The sequence below is a fragment of the Panthera uncia genome, assembly GCF_023721935.1.
Source record: "Panthera uncia isolate 11264 chromosome E2 unlocalized genomic scaffold, Puncia_PCG_1.0 HiC_scaffold_19, whole genome shotgun sequence".
In the NCBI taxonomy this organism is placed as follows: Eukaryota; Metazoa; Chordata; class Mammalia; order Carnivora; family Felidae; genus Panthera; species Panthera uncia.
The window spans coordinates 12,671,661-12,693,957 of NW_026057588.1; the positions used below are offsets into that span (position 1 = coordinate 12,671,661).

Consider the following 22,297-nt stretch of genomic DNA (forward strand, 5'->3'; position numbering starts at 1 on the left):
AAAACTAGCAGAAAGTTGATGGTTATCAATGAGGCCAGGTGATGGGCAAATAAAAAAAAAAAAACTAGCAGAAAGTTGATGGTTATCAATGAGGCCAGGTGATGGGCACAGGGGTTCATTACACCATTCTCTCTATTTTTGTGTTTGAAAACTTCCCTTCCTTGTGACGGGAAGGCAGGAGGAAAAGAGCCTGTGGAAGAGGCAAAGCTGGGTCAGGAATGCTGTTCCGGCAGGCAGCTTTCAGACTGGGAAAGTTCCCAGGGCCGGGATCTGGAACTTCACCTGTAGGCTCTCCCTGGCTGGGCCCCCCGCCCCACCCCAGGCTTGCAGTTCAGCCTGTTACTTTCTCCCTGCCCGCACCCCCCTCCCCACATCAGCTTCACCGGAAGCGAAGCGAGGCCCAGGACAGGCCCCCCCTCCCCCCTCCACATCTGGTGTACTGATGTCAACAGCCAGGGTGGGCGGGGGCCATGTTTTTTAGCTCCCCGCCCAGCCTCGAGGGAGGGGCGGACCCCCCATTCCCACCCCTTACTCACAATGACAGACACTGTCACAGGCACACCAGGCCCTGACAGGGGCCAGACATCAACTTTTATTGCAAAATGGGGACCTTCAAGTCACAAGGACGTCAGAACTGGCCTCTTCCCTGACACCGGGAGTTGGAATCTGGCCCCAACTGGGTCATCGAGCCCCTTTCACCGAGCCCCTTTCACCGGGTCTAACTGGGGCGTGGGGAGGGGAGGTGGGTCAGTGTGTATGTGTGGAGGGACAGGCAGGGGAGGCTTTTAACATGGTTACATAAACAAGAGGGGGGGGGGGCTCTGATCGGAGGGTCCAGTGTGTCCCAAGTTTCCTTGGTTCCCAGGCCTGTGCGCACAACTGCACACTCGGGGATATATTTATATTTGGGAGAATCTGAGCATCAAGGGGCTTGGAAAGGGGTATCCTTGAGGGCTGAAGGTCTGGAGGAGGCCAGGGCTGTGTTCCCCGGGAATGGCGTGTCTCAGTGAGAAGATACTTGGAAATGGGATGGTGTCATGTGTGGGCTGGCTGTGTGGTTCAGAGGTCGGGGGCATGCGGACAGCGATGGCCATGTGCCTGGATTGCAGTGTGGCTGCGAGAGAGAGGGTATGCTGGGGCTGAAGACAGGGCCGGTCTCTCTGTGTGGGGACATGACCCAGGAAGGGGCACGTTCCCCTCTGCAGCAGGCTCCCAGAACTGGCAGCATTGGTAAGTTGGATGGGCGAAGAGGGTGTGTGGGCCCTGAACATAGAGGCTGTTTCTGTGGCTTGTTAAGGTAGGAGCCAAACTCCCACATGCGGGTTGCACATCAAGGGGAGTTGTGTTGTGTACGAGATGGTGTGTTATCTGGGCACATGGTCGTGACTCCAGATGCACTAAATCTGTGACTACAGAAAGCCTGTGTGGCAGAGTTGACTCGTGGACCTTTCCGTGGCCGTGTGAAGTGGGGGGGGGGGGGTTGCGTGTCTCGGCAGCTGCGTGGGCTGAGTGAGCGTGGCCCTGTGGACGTGTAGGCTGAGTATCTGCGACCGACCCTAGAAAACAGCTCCAGGTGTGTGGACGTGGCTGCCTGTGGTGTGGACTTGCGGTTCTGGAGACACAAGTGTGTTCACGCCCACCCCCATGAGAAGGCCACCATCTCCCATGGCTCCCTCCGTCATCGGGGCCACAGGATGGGTGGAGGTCAGTGGGGCCGGACTTGTAGCTGGAAGGCTGGGGGGATGTTGAAAAGGCCGCTGACGGCTGGCTGGAGGCTCAGGGTCCCTGGCGGGCACGGGCTCTCCAGGGAGAAGGCCTGCAGGATGGCGGTAAAGAGGAGGAACAGTTCTGCCCGAGCCAGGCCCTCTCCGAGGCAGACGCGCTTCCCTGCAGGGAACAGGGAGACAGAGCTGGGCCGGCCCTCCTCACCCACAGGTGTGGGGAGGATGGGCAGGTGAGCAGGGACGTGAGCAGGGACAGGCCCAGCAAGTACCTAAGGAGAAGGGCAAGAATGCCTCCTGCTTCTGGAACCGTCCGTCCGCATCTAGAAATCGTTCTGGATTGAATTCCTCTGGCTTTTCGAAGACCTCAGGATCATGCAGGACAGAGCCGAGGAGGGGGAAGACCTCGGTGCCCTGAAGGGGAATAATAACAAAGTTACAAATATCCCTCCCCACCCAGACAGGAGGGCAGAGCACAAGAGTCCGGAGTGTCAGGGACTCCAGTTCACAAAACACAATGGCATCAACGTGTTTCAAGGGCTTGTTATGGGCCAGGTACTTTGTTAAGCATTAAAAAAAATTTTTTTTAACGTTTGTTTATTTTTGAGAGAGAGAGAGAGAGAGAGACACACACACACACACAGAATGCAAGCGTGGGAAAGACAGAGAGAGAGGGAGACACAGGATCCGAAGCAGGCTCCAGGCTCTGAGCTGTCAGCACAGAGCCCGACGCAGGGCTCGAATCCACTGACAGCGAGATCATGACCCGAGCCAAAGTTGGACGCGTAACCGACTGAGCCACCCAGGCACCCCAATTAAGCATTTTTGATATATTCTCTCTTATGTAACATGTATGTGTATCTTGCTCGGTCTCACATCCACAAACATACACTTGAATCCGCTAAAGCTTTTTCACAAGGCTGGGAAGTATTTCTGACATGACTCCCATTTTCAAGATGGGAAAACAGAGGCCCAAAGAACTTAAGCAACTTGCCCAAGGCACCATTCGGTGACAGCAGAGTTTGTTATTTTTTAATTTTGTCTTTCAACTTTGAGGGTATGTTGTGATTCATCTGTGGCTGTCCTAAGCTACCTGGTCAGAGTCCAGCTTTTTCCCACAGTGCTCTTCCAGGGGTAAAACCAAGGCTGGGTAGGTGAGGGCTGTCCCTGACGACTCCCCTCCGTCTAGCTCCCGCTCCTCCCCCGCCCCCTCCCAGTGGCGGTCGAGATCAGTTACAGGGTTCCCAAGGCTGCGCAGTGGAGGGGGGCTCCAAAAAACACAGGTTCATGCTATGGCTATTAAAAGAAGAGAAGCAGGTAACTGTGGTTAAAGCACAGGCCCTGAGTGTAAATCCTGCCTTTACCATTGTAGGCTGGGTGATCCCAGCAAGTCTTCTCATCTTTAAAGGCCACAGTTTCCTCATCTGTAAAACGGACATAATAGTGTAGGGTTGCTCTGAAGGATGAGGATTAAGTAAGGTAATATATTTGTGAAGCATTTAGAACGATACCTGGTGAGAGCAAGTCCTTAATCACTGATGCCTGTTGTTTACATAATCACTATCAAGAGTTGCGACAGTCACTGCACTAGCAGTGCAGGCCGAACGGGGAACCCCTGGGGAACCCCCGACACCCTGCACCAAGAGCGGAGTTGGTGTTTTGCAAGCATTGTCTTGCAGGTTCCTTAAGATCTCAAATTAATATTATTTTGTTCCCGATGTAGAAGAGGGGTGGAGAGTGGTTCAGAGGGTGAAGTGATTTGCCCAAGGTCCCAGAGAAAAAACAGATCGTAACTACTATGGGTTTGATTCTAAGAGGAGGCAGCAGCTTGCGGGACGACGGCACCTGGGGTTCCCGGGCGGACATCGCCCCCTGGTGGTGCTGGCTCCGAGTTGCTCTCTAATGGAGGGCAGGAGTTGGGCGGGGCGTGGGGAAGAAGGGAGGGAGGGGTTTGATGGTGGGGGTTTACAGCAGTTCCTAAATTGCTTCCCTGTCACCTCTGGCTTGTGATTGTCCCAGCCACCCTGGAAGGAGGTAGAATTAGGATATCCGTTGGACAGATAGGGAGCTGAGGCCCAGAGACAGAGGCAAGGGCAAGAGAAATGCACCCAGAAAGAAACAAACAGGACAGGGAAGGAGAGAGGGACACCAAGAAAGGGATGTCAGAGAGAGACCAATAATCAGAAAAAGTCAGAGACACAGACAGCAACAGACTCAGGCCTGAGGCCGAGACGACCACTGGGTGCAGGCGCCCACCTGGGGAAGGGTGTACCCTCGGAAGCAGGTGGTCCTCGTGAGGGCGTGGGGCATTCCCATGGGCACCAGAGCCAGCAGCCGTTGCGCCTCATGCAAAACTGCGTCCGTGTAGGGGAGGCGGGCTCGGTCCCCCAGGCCTGGCGCCCGGCCAGCCCCCAGCTCCCGGGTCAGCTCCTCCCGGACACGCTCTGCACCGAGGAAGAGGAAGGCTGGAGTCAGAGGTGGGGTGGGGCCCCGCGATCCTACCCTTGGAAGCCCCATCTTCTCAAAGTGGCCGTGGTTGGGGTGAGGCTGGTGGGCAGGGAGGAGGTTCCCAGATCGCACTGAGCCAGAGTCCCCATGACCTATGTGCTGAGCACAGGGTCTCTCCTCTCAATTCCCACAGCAATGCTGCGAGGTGGGATACCATTATCCATCCGCATTTCCCAGATGAGAAAACTGAGGCCCAGATTGCTAAAGTCAAGCGGACTCCATTCTGCTGAGGCCACCTTCCAGGTCACCCCACCCCACTGGCTTGAGGGCATTTGATGCAGCTGCCTGACTCCAAAATGCTGGGCTTTCCCAGAGCTCACACCCCCAGCTCTGCCTCTCAGCCAGTCATCTTTTGCTTCTTGCTTGTGCCCTAATGACCTTAGTTTTTGTTTTAAGTAATTTCTACACCCAACATGGGGCTCAAACTCACTACCCTGAGATCAAGACCTGACTTGAGACCAAGAGTTGGTTGTTTAATCGACTGAGCCACCCAGGCGCCCCTCCCTTCCCCTTTTTAAGTGAACTCTATGCCCAACATGCTACTTGAACTCAGGACCCTGAGATCAAGGATCCTGTTAAGTCCTGACCCGGATGTCTTGTGGCCTCGTGGATGCCTCCCCCCAGGTGGCCCCAGGTCCCTTACACTTGTCCTAAACTGGCCTCAGCATCTCCCCTGAAACAGCTCCTCATTCCTTCTGTCCCCATCTCAGGGTGCCTCCATGGCCCTCTGGTCCCAAAATCCCCTGGGCCTCCCGTGTCATTCTCTACCTGCTCACCCAGCCCCTCTTCTCCCCCCACAGCTTGGCCCAGGCCTGTCCTCTCCTGCCCAGGTCCCTATCCCATCCTCTTCCCTGGGCTCCCGGCATCTTCTTTCACCCGGAAAGATTTTTTGTAAAAGGCTAATTGAACCCTGCCCTCCTCTGCTCAGCATCCTTCTGTGGCTCCCCATTGCTCAGGATCAGGCATACAAGGCCCCCTGCCTCACCTCTCATTTCACTACGCTTCACACATCAACCTGCAGCCCCCACCGCCCCCAAGTTCTCGCTCGTCAGACACCCCCAATGCCGGGTTCATTCTCGCCACCAGGCTCCAGCTCGTTCTCCTGAACATTCTTCCTCTTGAGCCCTCACTTCCGTTCCCAGGGCTGGCTGGTCCAAAGGCTCCTACCTTGGACCTGAGGGTATTTCAGCAGAAGCAAGAGGGCGTAGCGGACCGTGGTGCTGACCGTGACCGTCCCGGCAAACAGCAGATAAATGACTGTCATCAACAAGTTCTTGTCAGTCCATTCTGTGTTTGGGTCTTGCTCTTCCTGGAAGAAACCAGGCAGAAGGGCTCAGAGAACTCAGGCTGTGGGGAGCAGAGGCCCAGCACAGCCACGCCTGGGGCTGCAACACAGCAAGTTGAAGCTTTGTCGGGGGGGTGGGGGTTGTATAAATGTTTGGGCAAGTTGGGAAGTGGACTCTTGATATTAATTTTCTTTGGTTGGAATGTTTTTGAAAATGAAAGAGCATGGCCACTATAAAAAACAAACAAACAGAAAATGGCACGTGGTGAGGATGTGGAGAAACCGGAACCCTGTCACCCTCAGTGGGGACGTCAGATGGCGCAGCTATGGGCAATGGTATGAGGTTCCTTAAGCAATTAAAATGGAAGGGGCGCTTGGGTGGCTCAGTCTGTTGAGTGCCCAACTTTGGCTCAGGTCACGATCTCACAGTTGGTGAGGTTCAAGCCCCGCGTCAGACTTGGTGCAGACAGATAGGAGCCTGGAGCCTGCTTCGGATTCTGTGTCTCCTTCTCTCTCTCCCCTTCCCCCTCTTGTGCTCCTCCCCCCAAATAAACAAACATTTAAAAAATTTCTTTTTAATGAAAATAGAATTATGGTATGATCTAGCATTTCCACTTCTGGGCAGGGAACCCAACAAATGGAAAGCAAGATCTTGAAGAGGTATTTGTTCATAGCAACCTGATTCATAACAGACCAAAGGAGGAAGCAGCTCAAGTGTCCACTGACAGATGAATGGATGAGCCCAGTGTGGTCTATCCATGCGGTGGAATAAGGACTCAGCCTTAAAAAGGCTTAAAAAGGAAGGAAATGCTGTTACAGGCTACAACATGGATGAACCTTGAGGATATCACGCTAAGCGAGATAAGCCAATCGCAAAAGGACAAACCACTTACATGAGGTCCCTAGAACATGCAAACTCATAGAGACAGAACGGAGAAAGGTGGTTGCTGGGGGCTGGGAGGGGGCTAGGGAGTCCTTAACCAAGTAGAGAGTTTCTGTTTGATAAGATGAAAAAAAAGTTCTGGAGATTTTCTGCACGACAATGTGGATATATTAACACTACTGGACTTGACACTTAAAAATGGTCAAGGTAGGGGGCACCTGGCTCGTGGTGGGAGGAGCATGTGATTCTTGACCCAGAGGTTGTAAATTCGAGCCCTACGTTAGATGTAGAGATTATTTAAAAATAAAATCTTTTTTTTTAATGTTTACTCATTTATTTTGAGAGAGAGGGAGGGAGAGGGAGTGCGCGGGGCACAGGGAGAGAGAGAATCCCAAGCAGGCTCCACACTGTGAGCGCAGAGCCTGACGTGGGGCTTGATTCCATGACCTTGAGATCGTGACCTGAGCCGAAATCAAGAGTCAGACGCTTAACCGACTGAGCCACCCAGGTGCCTCCTAGAAATAAAATCTTTACCAAAAAAAATGGTTAAGGTGGTAAATTTTATGTGTGCTTTACCACGATTTCAAAAATTTTGTTTCATTTAGAAAATGAAAGTAGAAGGAAATGGGGTACGAGGTTAAGAAAAATGTTCTGTCTCTCCATGAACAGGGTGGCCGCATTTATTCCAAGGATGTGGCCCTGAATGTCTTCCATAATTCCAAAGTTTGGATAATTCAAAAGTAGTTATTTCCATAGGCTTAACCTTCATTGCAATTTCCTTGTAATAATATATTGTTCTTATTGAATGAAGGAAGTGGACTTTATTCCTGTAATTTGATATCACAAGGTCTCATAATCAAGTGATTTTACTTGACATGTCTTGGGGTGGGGTACAGTGGGGTACTGTACAGGTGGGGCCTGCACAGGGGGCTAAGGTCAGAGAGAGAGAGAGGGAGAAAGGGAGAGGGAGAGAGAGAGGGAGGCCTGACAGATTCCAGCTATACCAGAGTGGGCCCCAGCCTGGCCGCCAGCCCCATTCAGGAGGCCCCCCAACCCTGACCTTCCCCCACCTCTGCCATCTTCAGCAGGAAGGCATCCACAACGTCGCATGCAGGCCCGGAGGTGTCCGGGCTCCCCTTGTGTCGCTGCACCTGCTGGATGGCAAAGGTGGCCAGGATGCTCAAGTGACCAAGGAGTTGTGTGTGGGGGCCCGGCAGGTGCTGCAGGAGCTGGGAGAACATCTCGTAGGCCTGCGAGGGGCGGGGGAGAAGGACAGCTATTTCCATGGGGCCTGGCCCTGCACCAGCATGGAGGGGTGCTCTGGGGGTTACCTGGGAAAGGTAGGCAGGAACCTTTGGGGAAGAAGAGGGGTCCCACCCGCGTACCTGGCCCCATGGGGAACTGATCCCCAGCACGGCGCCACCAGCTGCCCGGACCACGGTCTGGAACTCCTCATCCTCATAGGGGAAGCGGAGGCCGAAGGTAAGGGAGCAGATGATGTTGGAGGTGGCCTGGGCCAGCAGCAGGGAGGGGTCAAATGGCTGTCCTGAGGAGGAGGGGGCAGGGAGGAGGGCTGTGACGGACAGGGGGCCAGACTCGACCGGAAGGAGACAGGCATAGAGAGAGACAGACAGAGGGATGAAAGACAGATGGAGAAACAGAAGGGGAAAGAGACAGACAGAGAGACAGGGAGAGACGGAGAAAGAGACAGGGAAAGAGAGACCAGGAAAGACTGAGTGAGAAAGATGGATAGGGAGAGAGACAGAGAAAGACAGACTTATAGGAGAGAGAAACAGAAAAATCGAGAAAGAAAAGAAGCACTAAGAGTGATGTGGCAGCACCAGGGGCACTGAGACCCCTGGAGAGACATGAGGACAGAGACAGAAGGTGGAGGAGGCGCTCCAGGAGGCGAACAGAGCCCTCAGCCCAGCGCCAGAGGGAAGGTCCTCCCCACCCTCGGGCACACCACAGGGCACCCCAGGCTCACCCCACCCTGCTGACCTTCTGTCCCCTGGAATGCCTCCACCAGACACCGGGCCTCCGCCTGGATCAGCTCCTCGCCTTCTCGCTTCCCCATGCCCAGGTCCCGCAGCGCGAGTGTGGTGAACCTCTTCAGCTGCCTCCATCGCTCCCCATTGGAGAAGAAAACCCCTGCACAGAAGGCTGGACTCAAGGAGGGACTGGCCCCCTCCCCCCCAACCCCCAGGACTGCTCCCTTCCTCCCAGTGATGTGCCCAAGGGGGACTCCGAAGGTCCTGTCCCGAGTCCGTTATCAGCCTAGCCCAGGGGACTGGCAGGGGACTCCGTAAGTACTCAGTAAATGCCTAACCTTGGGTCAGAGGGTGACATTCTCCTGAGAAGCCGGCCACTCCTGTTCTGTGATGAACCAGGATGAGTGAGGACTTCTTCCTTGCATTTATCTTTTTATTCCTCTTTTCACGTCCCCCCTCCCCTGGAGTCCTTTTATCTCTCCTTCCTCTTCCTCCTTCCTTCCCAACATTTACGGAGTACCATGGGGTCCCCTGCCCCACGTCATTTGGAAGCTGGAAACTGAAGCGGGAGGGAGGAGCATGGAACCGACTCTTCCTCCTTCAGCTAAGGGTCTGCATTAGACAAAAACCTTGCCTTCTCTGAACTCAGCATCTCACCTGTGCAGTGCTGGCCCCTAGTGGCCTCCTGGGTGTCCCAAACTGGCCTCCGCACCTCTCCTCCTCCTCATTTCAGCCCACCATTCCCCGCCCCGGCCCCTGTCCAGAGCCCTGGAAACCTCTCCCAGCCACCCCCCTCCCTTTCCCACGGCCTCAGCTCCAGCCCAGCAGAGTCCCCTCCCTGGGCTCCTACAAAGCAACCCGAGGATCTTTCTAGCTCTGACCATACTCCATCCCTACTTCCATCTACAGCTCCCAGAAAAACCCAAAACCAAGCGCTCTGGTGTGACTCAGGCCCCGCATGACCCACTTCTCCAGCTTTCTTACTCATCCTGCTGCAATTGAACTGGGCTTCTCTTGCTTCCTCAGTGCTGTCAGGATCCCCCCTCTAGGCTTTGCCCCCCCTGCCCCCCCCTCCCCGTCTGGATCACTCACTCTCCATTCTCGCTGAACTAATTCCATTCCTCCTTCAGGTCTCATTGCAATTGTCCCCTACTCTGAGAAGCCTTCCTTGATTCCTCCCGGTCTCCCTCCCTTCCCCCTTCCAGTATAGTTCCCTTGTGTCCTGCTGTCAGAGCTGAAGGCAGGTTGCAGAATTCCATTCTCTCCCTCCTGTCTCATGACACAAGCCCACCTCTCCTACAGTAAGACAGGATGCCACATCTGTCTTGGACATCTCTGTGTCCCCAGTACCCACTATAGGGCCAGGCATGATAGAGATTTGTCAATTTAAAGAGTGAATGGATGCTTCTTCTCTCACCTCCATGCTTTCCTACGTGCTAGTCTCTGCTTGGAATGCCCTTCCCACTCATCCTAGGAGTCTGAGCTCAGACAACCCGTCTTTCAAGACTCCCTGGACATCTCCCACCAAACAGGCCGGGTCAGGTGCCTCTTCAGGTTCCAGAAGTCCCAGGGCTTCCTCTATCCTGGCCCTGGCTTCTCTGCCTTCCCCATCCTAGGCCTGACCTCTCTGGCCTGTCACTGCCTGGGTCTTTCTCCCCAGTGGCTAACAAGCTCTAGGTCACTGCTGTGTCCCGATAGTGCCCAACACCAGGCTCCTACTTCCAGGCTTAGCAGAGAATAATTTTTATAACATGAAGTGTTCCCACCCATTCCCAGTGCCTAGAAAGCTCTCCCGGTCTCTCCCAGCCCTGGGGGCTTGACCTGGAGCAGTGATGCCATCGCTACACCCTGGCCCAGGGCTCATTCAATCCTCAGCAGGACCTCAGCAAGTGCTATTATCACCCCATGTCATGGATGAGGAAACACAGGCTCAGGGACACTAAGTCACGCACAAAAAATCATACCAGTTAAGTGGTAGCAGGCTCTAAGGGAAGGAGCCAGGGGTCTCCAGCCCTGCTCATGACTCACCATGGCCTTCGAAAGTCCCGTCCAGCGTTGCCAGCATCCCCCGCCCACTGAACTCCTCAGCCTGACCTCCCAGGGCCTCCTGGACAGCTTCGTGCCCAACCAGGACCACCACGCGCCGCCAGGGACCCAGGTACACGGTGAACACTGGTCCATACTTCTTACTTAGCTGGGGGTAGGGAAGGAGAAGGGGCAGGTGCTGAGGGAAAGGCTATGGCCTCTTTCAGTTTAGATGTCCCCATCACAGCCCCATCACTGGATGAAGCACCTAGGAGGAACCCCCTCCCCTCCAGATGGAAATAGCCCCCTTGGGAGACTCAGTTCTCTTTCTGCATCAGGCTCTCAGGCCCCCTCCCCATAGAGTCCTCAACTCCTTATTTCCTACAGAGACCCCGGTTCAGACCCGGGGACAACCCAGAACCACCCCTACCTCCCAACTCAGACATATGACAGCAAAAATGGGCAGCTGAGACTCTGACCTCTCCTGATTGCTTAGTTCTTCCCCTACCCCCAAACTAGCCACCCCTTTCAATCACTGCTAAACCCTCAGATTTTGGAGCAGACACTGCTGGGCACCTGCCAAATCTTTCCCCAAGACCCCCCTCCCCATGTTCTGGAGTCCCCCAGACTCCTTTTGAATGGGGAACCTCTGGCCTCTTCCTCTCTCCTGCAAAGGGTTGAAACTGTCTCAGCCTTCTTTCTTGCCCTCTTTCCCTGCTGTTCTGGAGACTTCCAGGTCCCTCCTAGCTGAGTCCCATGCAAACAGCACTCCCACGCCCCTATTCTCTGCAGACAAATACCTGGCACTCTCCAGCCAAACCTCCCCTTCCCGCCAGCAACCGCTCCCCTTTTCTTTTCTGCCCCTCCCCAGCTACCTCTCCCCCTGGGACAGGCTTCCCTTCATCAGATTCTCTGCTGCTAGAGGGCTCTCTCCCAGTCTCTGGCTTTAATCCCCTGCTTCTAGCACCTTCCCAGGATTCTGTGGACCCCTCTGCCACTGGATCCTGCTCCCCTGCTCTCATCCTCTCTAGGATTCTGCTCCTCCTAGCCCTGGCCCCGCACCCCAGGGTCCTCTCACCCCAGCGCCCTCTTCCACCCTTCTCAGCTCCGGAGCCCTGCCCCACCCCAGAACGCCCATAACCCCTTCGCCCTTGCACCCTTCGCCTGCCTCCTCTAGGATACCCAAGGGCCTGTCCTGGCACTCCGCTTTCTCTCTCTCCTGGGGCCCCCTCCCTCTCTTGGCCCCGGACCCCCGCCCCAACCAGGGCGTCCCCGCCGCCCCTCACCCGCAAGAGCCCCAAGTACAGCGCCCCGGGCCGGAGCTGCAGGAGGTTCCCCAGCAGCGGCAGCGGCATGGGCCCCGGGGGCAGGTGGCCCGGGGTCCGGGGCAGCGCCAGCGTCAGCACCAAGAGCAGCAGCAGCACCAGCAGCAGCGTCCCGGTGCTGGCCGCCTCCATCTCGGCGGGTTGGCTCCTTCTCCTGGTTCCCAGACACTCCACGCGGCTGGGCCAGCTGCGGGGGGGGGGGGGGGGGGGGGGGGGGGCCCCCCCCCGCCGGCCCCCCCGCGCCGGGGGGGGGGGGGGCCCCCCCGGGGCGGGGCGGGCGGGGGGGGGGGGCGGCTCCTCGCGGTCGAAATCCGGCGGCGAGGGGCGGGGCAGCCAGCCCCTCCCCCTACCTACAGGCAGGATTCTCTCCCCGCCGCCGGATTTCTTTCTTCGAGACCCCTGCGGCCGCCGGGTGTGGGGACACGCTCTCGAACGGGTATCTACCAGGTCACCTAGGTTCGGGGGGGCGGAGACAGCGCCTGGGGCCCCAGGTAGGGCGTGGGCACACTGGAGGAGCCCGGGAGCCAGAGACTTTGGCTGTCTCCAGGAGGCCACACCCCGTGCCTGAAGAGGTGACCCGCGGCCGCCCTCCCCAGCTTCCACCTCCCTCCTCGAGGCTGTAGGGGTGTGCGTTCGCTTGTGCGTGCGCGCGTCTTTGAGCCGATTTCCTCCAACATCTTTCTTACATTTTCACGGTGAACTAGGAGGAGGACTTGACCTTTAACAATAAAACATCTGAGGTCCAGGGAGATAAAACGGCTGACCCCAGGCCACACAGCTAACAAGCGGCAGAGCTGGGGTTTGAATTCCCGGCCATTCAGAAGGATTGACTGACTCCATCATTCATTCACTTGGTATCGTATAATGGTTAGGAACATGCTATCTGAAGCCAGAGTGCTTGAGTTCACAGCCTAGCTTCTCTGTGCCTCTGTTAACTCTTGAAAAATGGGGATCGTTTTAAGGATTAATAGGTTCATGTGTAAACAACTTCAAAGAGGTCCAGGTGCGTGTATAACAAGTATCAAATAAATGTTAGCTAATATTCTTTCAACTAATTGCTATTGAGGTCTAACTATAAACAAGACTGTTCTAGACCCAGAGATGCAGCTGTAAGTAAGAGAGAAGGGTCCTGCCCTCCCTGAGCTTATATTGACATGCAAGTGAAGTCTTAAATTAAGATAATCTCCAGTTGTTCAAGGGTTTGAACCGGAATGAGCTCCTTGAGGAAGACCGTTCCAAAGTCAAGTCCATGCTGTTTGGTTCAAAGCTGTATCCCCTGTGTCTAGAGCAGTGCCTGGAGCACGGGAGGTGCTCCATAAATATTTGTTGCATCAAAGATTGCATGTGGGAGATGAGATCAGCAGGGAGGTATGCAGGGTCCTAGAAAACTTATCTGCATAGTTTGTCCTGCAAAAGGAAGCAGGTGAAGGGTTTCCGGCATACGCAGCACTAGTTTGCTTTGCATTTTCATTAAACATTTTATTATGAAAACTTTCAAACATACAGCAGACAGCTGCATATTCACCACCTAGATTCCACCAAAAACATTTTACGGATGGGGTTTTGGAGTGATGGGGGTCCAGAGCTGATGGCCAAGAAAGAATTTTTGAGACCTCTTTGGTGCAAAAAAGATGATTTTATGAAAGCACCGGGACAGGACCCGTGGGCAGAAAGAGCTGCACTGGGGTTGTGCAGAGTGGCTGGTTACATACTATGGGGCTGAGGAGAGAAAGTCAAGAGGAAGTTTCTTAAAGGGATTTCCATGTGCTAAAGAGGACTCACAGGTTCCTGGAGGCCTAGCTATTGTCAAACTAAGGTTGTTTTTCTGTCTAGCAAAGCATTAAGACAGTAGGGAGTTCCTGGAGATTAGGCTATTGATAAGATTGTCTTTTTCTTAGAATTAGGAAGATATTTATAAACCGTTGGATACTCTGGTTCTGTGATCTCTATCTATTCCACCATTTATTTTCTGCCTTTTCCTTTATTCTTTGGCTGTCAGGAGAGCTTGAGGAATATCACACATATCCCACTTTTGGGGGTGGGGGCCATGGGGGGGGGAGAGGGAGGGAAGTATTGTTACTTTGTGCTTTACCCTGTTACCCTCAGCTTGCCTTATGCTCCCTCATCATTACTATTCTTTCTTTGTTGCTTACCTATTCATCTTGCCCCACCAATTCATCTTATTATGATTTTTTTTGATGCATTTCAGACAGTTGCAGATACCAGTACACTTCATTCCTAAACACATCAGCATGCATCATTTGCTAGAGTTCAATATTTGTTTCCAGGGCATTTCCCCCCACCCCAGGTAAGTTTACATACTATGAAATGCACAAATCTCAAGTGTATTTAAGATGCATTTCATCTGCTTACATCTGTGTAACCCAAACTCCTATCAGGATGGCAAGTTACCATCTTCCCAGAAACCTCCCCCCTCCTCCTCCCCAATCAGTACCCCCCACCACCCACTGCACTGATCACTACTTTCTCCTAGATTAGTTTTCTCGTTGCATTTTATTTTATTTTAATTTTTTTTAATGTTCATTTATTTTTGAGACAGAGAAAGACAGAGCACAAGCCAGGGGGGTCAGAGAGAGAGGGAGACACAGAATCCCAAGTAGGCTCCAGGCTCTGAGCTGTCAGCACGGAGCCTGACGCAGGGCTCAATGCGGGGCTTGAACTCACTAGCTGATGTTGGAGGCTCAACCGACAGAGCCACCCAGGTGCCCCTCTTTTTGCATTTTAAAAGGATCTTTTGGGCTACCCTCCGGTGAATGAATTGTGGGCGACTGGGGAACAGATGAAGAAAAAGCAAAGAACCCAAGGCAAGTAAGGTCCAGGTAAGTGATGCCAATGGCTTGAAGCAGGGTGGGCGGCAGTGGGGAAAGAAGGAAATGGATATATTTGGGATGTATGAGGAGGTAGAGCCTGTAGGATTTGCTGACAAATTGGGTGTGACAGCAAAGGAAGGAATCAAGGTCAGCCTGTCAAATGCAAACACTTCTGGTCTTAGCTAAGGAGAGATTTTATGCTAGAAGACTATTACAGGAGAGAGAGGAGATTATATTGCATAAGACAGGAAACAAGACCAGAGTCTGATAACCCAGAAGGATGTGTTCTCTAGTGAAACAAATTTTTTTTCTCTACTCCTCGATTTGTTGTCCTCGGCAAGTAGAAAGATGGTGATGCCTGGTACAGGGGCGAGGAAGGGGATGAGGGAACCTGTAGGGACCAGAGGTGGGAAGCGGTTGGAGCAGGTTTTGCAGGGGTTCAGAGAATCGGGAGTTCTCATTTGGTGTCATTAAGTTTGGGATAGCTGGTAAGCTGTCCCAGGACTAAAGCCCCTGTGGACAGAAAGGTTAGAGGTTGGATTTGGGACCTCATGGAACCCTCCAGAACAAGACAAAGGAGGAACATAGAACTGGCACCTCCTTCATGGCAACAAAGTGTAGGCCAGCCTCCCCACCTCTCCCTTCCAGTTTCAGGGCACACCCGTTGGATGTCAGAGGCTAGAATCAAGACTAGAGGACACTGCAGGGAACATTCTGGCCATTTTTTTTTTAAATTTGTTTTTAATTTTAATTTTTTAGAATATTTATTTTTGACAGAGAGAGAGGGCATGAGCAGGGGTGGGGGCAGAGAGAGAGGGAGACACAGAATCTGAAGCAGGCTCCTGGCTCTGAGCTGTCAGCACAGAGCCCGATGCTGAGCTTGAACCCATGAACAGCGAGATCATGACCTGAGCTGAAGTTGGATGCTTAACCGACTGAGCCACCCAGGCACCCCTATTTATTTTGTATTGTATTGTATTGATTTTGATTTTTTAACGTTTTATTTATTTTTGAGAGACAGAAAGAGCGCTCAAGAGCTGGCAGGGGAGGGGCAGCGAGGGAAAATGAGAGAGAGAATCCCAAGCAGGCTCCAGACTACCAGCATAGAGCCCAACCCAAGCCTGACATGGGCCCGAACTCACAAAACCCCGTGATCATGACCTGACAGGACATCGGGTCAGAGGCTTAACTGATTGAGCCAGCCAGGCACCCAGAGGTATGCTCTTTTATAGAGGAAGGAGCTGGAGGTGGGGGGAGTTGGGAAGGCTGCTATAAACAAAAAGTCCATTGGAGCAAACTGGGAGATGGAAGTATAGTGGCTTCTCATTGGCTGGTTTTGGCTGTCTCTCATTGGCTGGACTACTGAGGTGGGGAGGAGGGAAGCTTTCCTTTCTCCAGGAAGCATAGTATAATAGCATCCACTGTCAAAGTCCTTCTCTTCCTATTGGGTTTTGCAATTGGCTTTGAGTGGGTTGGGCGTTGAGAGCTTGCCCTGTACAACCTCTTGACTCTATTTTAGTGAGTTTCCCTTTTTATTAATTTTTACACAACATCCCGTAGGTAGGAAAAATTCCAAATCCCCAAGATTCTAAAGATTCCAAGACAAGACTTACCATTACCCTGGTAATAAAATTCAAGCCCCCTGTGGTGGCCTGTAAGACTCTTCGACAGCTGTCTACTGGCTGCTGAGTTTGATATCATGTTGGCCCACTCTGTTCCCTGCTCATGATACGCCACTCACGCTGGCCTTCTTTTAGTTTCTTGAACACCTAAGCCAGCCTCAGGGCCTTTGCACTAGCTCTCAGCCTGAAATGCTTGGCCTGGTGATTGAGGTTGGCTCATTTTCTGTTCCTAGCTCAAGGCCAGTCCCCTCCAGAAGAGACTTTCCTAGACCACACAAGCTGAATTAGCGCTGTCTCCCAATCCCAGACGCTGCTTTAATTCATTAAATAAGACCTTTCATGAATGTTAAACAAGTTAATATTTTAAAAGTACTTACAGTAGTGCCTGCTGTATAGTAAGCTTTGAATGTGTTGGTTAAATACATAAACATTTTCTTCATAGCCTCTATCACTACCTGAAATCATGTTATATGTGCAGTTACATTTTTATTCTGCCTTCTCCCACCAGAATGTTCTCTCCATAAGGGCAGGGACTTCTGTTGGGTTCACAGATGTATCCCCAGTGTCTGACACACAGTAGGTGTTCAATAAATATTTTATTGAATGAGCGATTTGGATACAATTTGTTAGTCTCTCAAAGTCATGTACAGAGCAATCAAGGTTTCCAAATTCTTGGGTCTAAATAACACAGATTCAGAGGGTCCCAATATAGGTTTCACAGTAACAGAGTACTCTCTGATGGATCCCGGTCTCTCTTCACCCTGGGTGGCTGACAACTGACTCCTCTCTCCCACCAGCTACTTCTCATCAGACATCCTCTGATCTGGGCTGAGGGAAGCTGGAGAGCAACCCTTTTTAAATTTAGCTCCATGCATTTTTTAAGATCACTCTGGAGGCTGCTATCCCCGGGGTTCCAGCAGGCTGAGTGGTGGGTGGGTTCTGGAAATTGCCAGGGTTAATTTTGCTTGGGATCCTCCAAAGCCTTATGGTTCTAGAACTTGACTTTGGTCAAGCCATGGCCAGTCTGCGGTCTGGCCCACGTGTCTTCCTCCTGACTTTCTCCTCCCAGCCCTTCCCTCCCTCGAAGCCACCCCCCCTCCAGCACCTAGAACTAGGCAAAAGGAGAAGTTAAAAATGAGTCTTGCTTCCTTCCTGGCACCCCTGCCCTGGTACTTCCCTAGATTCTAAGAGCATCCTTGACTGTGAGTAACTTCAGGGAATTGACTTCGTCACAGGAAGCAAAGTAGCAATCTTTCTTTCTTCTTTCTTTCTTTCTTTCTTTCTTTCTTTCTTTCTTTCTTTCTTCTTTCTTCTTTCTTTCTTTCTTCCTTTCTCTCTCTCTCTTTCTTTCTTCTTTCTTTCTTCTTTCTTTCTTTCTTTCTTTCTCCCTCCTTCCCTCCCTCCCCCCTCCCTTTCTTTCTTTCTTTCTTTCTCCCTCCATCCCTCTTTCCCTGTTTCTCTCTCTCTCTCGCTCTCTCTCTCTTTCTCTTTCGCTTTTTCTCTCTTTCTTTCTTTTCCGCACCCAACTCAGGGCTTGAATTCACAACCCAGTCATGCTTAACAACTGAGCCACTCAGTCCTACCCACGTTTATTTATTTTTGATAGAGAGACAGAGCACAAGTTGGGGAGGGGCAGAGAGAGAAGGAGACACAGAATTCAAAGCAGGCTCTGAGCTGTCAGCACAGAACCCGACGCAGGGCTTGAACTCACAAACCGTGAGATCATGACCTGAGCCGAAGTCAGACTCTTAACCGACTGAGCCACCCAGGCGCCGCCCCCCCGCACCCCAGCAATATTCTTTAATGTGTTAAATAACAAAAGTTCAAGTGAGTAAAATTTAAAGATCTAATTGGCATTATTAAACAATTCAGGAATCAGCCAGCATCCCATCTAGTAAATACAGGGGCCCTCTGAGGAGATGTACAAAATGGAAGGTTTTTAAAGAAGGGGGGACAAGAAAGTTATTAGCATTGTTACAGGGTTTGGGGCAAGGTGGCTTTCCCTTAAGAGAAAAACAAGGGTCTTATCATGCAGATTACCTCATCTTTTGGGGGGACTGGAGAGGATCCAAGTGGCAGACTCATGGCACTGACTCAAAAATTCCTGACTGACCAGATAAGTGTACATTTCTTGGGGAGGCTGAAACTGCAGTTAGATTAAGTATCAAGCCCTGGTTGGGAACTCGGTCTAAATCACACCATTTGGAGCCTATGGGTTTTTTTGTTTGTTTGTTTTGTCTTGTTTTGTTTTGTCTTAAGTAAGCTCTATGCCCAACGTGGGGCTTGAACTCACAACCCGAGATCAAGAGTTGCATGCTTTACTGACTGAGACACCCAGGCACCCCACCCTTTGTTTTTTATCTTTTACTGCGTATCTGTGCATCCACACACAATATTTGGGAAAGTATTCCTTGGCAGGTTTAAAAACTGGCCTTTTTACTTTAATGTTTGAGATCTAGCCATACCCATGGCTTTGGTTCATTCGTTTTCGTTCCTGGGAGGTATTTCAATAGGCAATGGTTTTGATGCAAAGCCTCCATCCATTTTTCCTTTGGATCAGTCTCTAGGGTATTTCGGCTTTTCCTCTTACAGACGGTGCTACGTCTTTCATTTAGCTGAGAACCTCCTTGTTTCATTTTTTAATTTTTTAAAGTAATCTCTACCCCTCAACGTGGGGCTTGCACTCACAACCTTGAGAAGCAGAGTCCCATGCTCTACCAACTGAGCCAGCCATTCGCCCTGAGAACGTCCTCATTTCAAATGTCCAGTCATGGGGGTCTGGTTCCTTATGCCTGCAGCATTTGGGTTCACTCTGCCCCCTCCTGCCCTCCCCTCTCGGTACACCCCCATTCCCTTCTAGCTGCTCCCAGCTCCCAGGCTCCCCTTCCAGGCCACTCCCCACTTGAAGCTGGGGGTGGGGGTGGGGTCTTCAAACTGCACGTCTGTGATCATTTGCCTGATGCTGGTTCCATCTCCAAGCCCAGTGATGGATGAGGGTGGGAACAGGACCCATCTTCCTCACCCCTGGGCACCCTGGGAAGACACACTGAGTGAGATGAAAATGTCCCAGATTCGGCAGCTGGCTTTGGAATTCTCTTAGGGCAAGAACTGTTTTGGTGGCTGAAAATATGTGGCTCAGCCGGTTGGTGGAGGCGAGGGAGTGGAAGAAAGGTGGAGGGCAGCATCTTAAGAATTGGCTGGTTGCAGGGGTGCCTGGGTGGCTCAGTAGGTTAAGCATCCAAAGGGCCCCTGGGTGACTCAGTCAGTTGAGTGCCTGACTTCAGCTCAGGTGAGATCTTGCAGTTCATGAGTTGGAGCGCTGCATTGGGCCCACTGCTGTGAGGGCAGAGCCTGCTTCTGATCCTGTTTCCCCCTCTTTCTGCCCCTCCCCCACCCCCCCCAAAATACTTAAAAAAGTGTTAATAATAATATTAATAATAATAAAGAATTGGTTGGTTGGAACAACAAGGGAGTGAGCTTAAGGTTTTGCATTCAAAAGGCACAGGAAGGGGCACCTGGCCGGCTCTGTCAGTAGAGCATGTGAGATCAAGGTCCTGAGTTCAAGCCCCAAGTAGGGTGCAAAGCTTACTTAAAAAAAAAAAAAAAAAAGGATAAAGGAACAGGAAATGTTTGAGGAGGTGGAGTGGTGTGGGAAGAGGGAGACCCAAGTTAGAGTTTTGGAAGCAACTTCTGGAAACAGGTGTTACCTGAATTCAACTCTGCCCGGCCACCGCCAGGTCTCTTTGTGTGATTTTGGCCAGGTTATACAGCCTCTCGGTTTTCCTCATCGGTAAATGGGGCTCATCACTGCACCCACCTCCCAAGGATATAGTACCCATCAAATGACATAACGGCGCTACTCTGCCCCTACGTCTGCACAGGACACACGAGCTTTTGGGTAAGCCCGTGAGAGCAGGGTCTGGGTTTTCTGTTCGCCTTTAGCTTTCCGTTCACCTCAAGCTTTAGAGGCTCAGTAAATAGTAAGTCCCAACCCCTCACCGTAACCACCCCCCCCACCTCTGGCTGGGTTAAGGAATCTGCTTTGGGTTCTTCCAACAAAGGGCATGACTCCTACTAGCCTCACATTACTGCTTTGAGGGAGGTGCTAAAATATTCCCAACCTCAGAAGAAATGGGGGCTGAAGAAAGTTCAGTTACCTGTTCAAGGTTACATAGCTCTTAGGGGCTTCCTGTTCTGGGTTGTTTCTTCACTCCTGTCCTTCCCTCCCTGATCCTGCCCCATCCCAGTCAGAGCACAGACCAGTTGCTCTGGGCAGACAGTTGTGGAAGAAATGAATGAGCGAGCCCATCCTTCCATATCCTGGTAGGAGCCCCGCCTGGCCGCACCCCCCACCTTCTCACCTTCTCTCGTCCTTCTCCTTTCACCCCCTGGCTTGCTCGGGCTGATCCACCAGGGGGGCGCCCTCTGCCCCACAGGTCACTGCTTTGGGCTGGAGGGGAGAGGGGTGAGGAGAACCCCGGAGGCACTGAGCCTTCCCTGCCTTCCTCCCCCTCTTCACCTGCCCTCTGTGGCCAGGAGCTACCTGGGTTCAAATCCCGTGCTGGCCTTGAGCTGGGTGACCTTGGGCAGGGGCGACTCGACCACCCTCTGTTGCAGTGCTCAGTAGGAGCGGACAATATATTAGTACTTCTCTCAGAGGGTGAAGGCAGTTCGCTGCTATCTGGCTCTGGGTGTTTGCCACCTGCCAGGCGTGGTGCCCAAACCTCACGACAGCCCGAAGGCAGTGCCTTTATCGCCTCTAACTTTTCAGAGATACTGAAAATTACACACATGGTAGAGGATTACGGGCTCATTAAAAATTTCAAAGACTACAGAAAAAGAATTCCTTTTCTCTGTTCAGCTCTTTCCTTCCTGGCTGGGCTAGGCCATCAACTTCGAGGAACTGTTCTCAGTTCAGCTGCAGGAACCAGCCTGGATTGGTTCCATTTTTTTCTATCTTCCCGCAAAAGTGAGACCCACCCTTGGAAAGTTGACTAAAGGCGGCACCCAGGGTCAGGGGGGGGGTCACTGGCTCTTGGTGTTACTTTGGGGAAGTTACATTCCCCTTTATGCACACTTGTCTCTGAATCTGTAGTACATTCCATCTGTATTTAATTCCCTGTTTCTTTCTTTAAAGAATTTTTTTTATGTTTATTTATTTTTGAGAGACAAAGAGAGAAAGTAGGGGAGGGGCAGAGAGAGAGGGAGACACAGAATCTGAAGCAGGCTCCAGGCTCAAGCTGTCAGCACAGAGCTTGATTCAGGGCTCAAACCCAAGAACTATGAGATGATGACCTGAGCCAAAGTCGGACACTCAACTGACTGAGCCACCCAGGTGCCCCTCTTTTTTTTTTTTTTTAACGTTTATTTCATTTTTGAGAGAGAAAGAGAGACAGAGGATGAGTGGGAGAGGGCTAGAGAGAGAGGGAGACACGGAATCCAAAGCAGGCTCCAGACTCTGAGCTGTCAGCACAGAGCCTGGAGTGGGCTTGAACCCACAAACCCTGAGATCATGACCTGAACCAGAGTCAGGTGCTTAACAGACTGAGCCATGTAAGGCCTCCCTCCCTGTTTTTTTTTTTTTTTTTAATTTAATTTTTTATTTTGAGAGAGAGGGAGAGAGAATCTCAAGCAGGCTCCACACCACCAGTGCACAGCCCAATGCCTGGCTCGATCCCACAAACTGCGAAATCATGACCTGAGCTGAAACCAAGAGTTGGACACTCAACCGACTGAGCCACCCAGGCGCCCCATTAATTCCATTTTATTTCACCTTGTGCTAGCTTCCAGAATAAGTGGAGAGGCTGGAGGAGAGGAGAAGGTGAGGATGCAGAAGGTCCCTCTGCCTGTGCCAGATGCTGGGCGCCCTGGAGAACCTGGGCCTCAGCTCCTTACATCCAGAGTTGGTGCCAGCCAGCTCTGTGTCCAGGCCTGGCTGGGGATGCTGTGGTCACAGTGGAGATAAAGACAGCCCTGCCTTCATGAGGCTCACAGATCAGTGGAGAGACAGATCGATCGCCATTTCTTGCCCAGCGGGATCAGGGCTGAGATCAGGGAGGCACAGAGGACTGTTTGAACCCGGAGTAAGTGCCTGCCAGTCTGGGAA

At 52.2% G+C, this 22,297-nt stretch overlaps 1 protein-coding gene across 1 annotated transcript; it reads right to left on the reverse strand.

Moving 5' to 3' along the window:
• Positions 1-552: 552 nt before the first annotated feature.
• LOC125915127 (cytochrome P450 2S1) lies at positions 553-11,941 on the reverse strand. Its single transcript, XM_049620794.1, has 9 exons — positions 11,700-11,941; positions 10,417-10,582; positions 8,399-8,548; positions 7,783-7,943; positions 7,468-7,647; positions 5,397-5,538; positions 3,978-4,165; positions 1,994-2,135; positions 553-1,887 (listed from the first exon to the last, which is right to left on the reverse strand). Exons 1-9 carry the CDS (start codon positions 11,868-11,870, stop codon positions 1,706-1,708), a joined length of 1,482 nt encoding a protein of 493 aa, XP_049476751.1. The 5' UTR covers positions 11,871-11,941; the 3' UTR covers positions 553-1,705.
• Between the last annotated feature and the right edge of the window lie 10,356 nt (positions 11,942-22,297).

Bases quoted from the DNA above. Each gene is read 5' to 3' on its own strand.
- LOC125915127 (XM_049620794.1), bottom strand. From the start codon at position 11,870: ATGGAGGCGGCCAGCACCGGGACGCTGCTGCTGGTGCTGCTGCTGCTC. The intron at 8,549-10,416 runs GTGAGTCATGAG...CCTTCTGTGCAG, and splicing joins CGGGACTTTCGAAGGCCATG to GGGTTTTCTTCTCCAATGGG. The intron at 5,539-7,467 runs GTGGGGGAAGGT...GGTTTCTTCCAG, and splicing joins TCCTGCTGAAGATGGCAGAG to GAAGAGCAAGACCCAAACAC.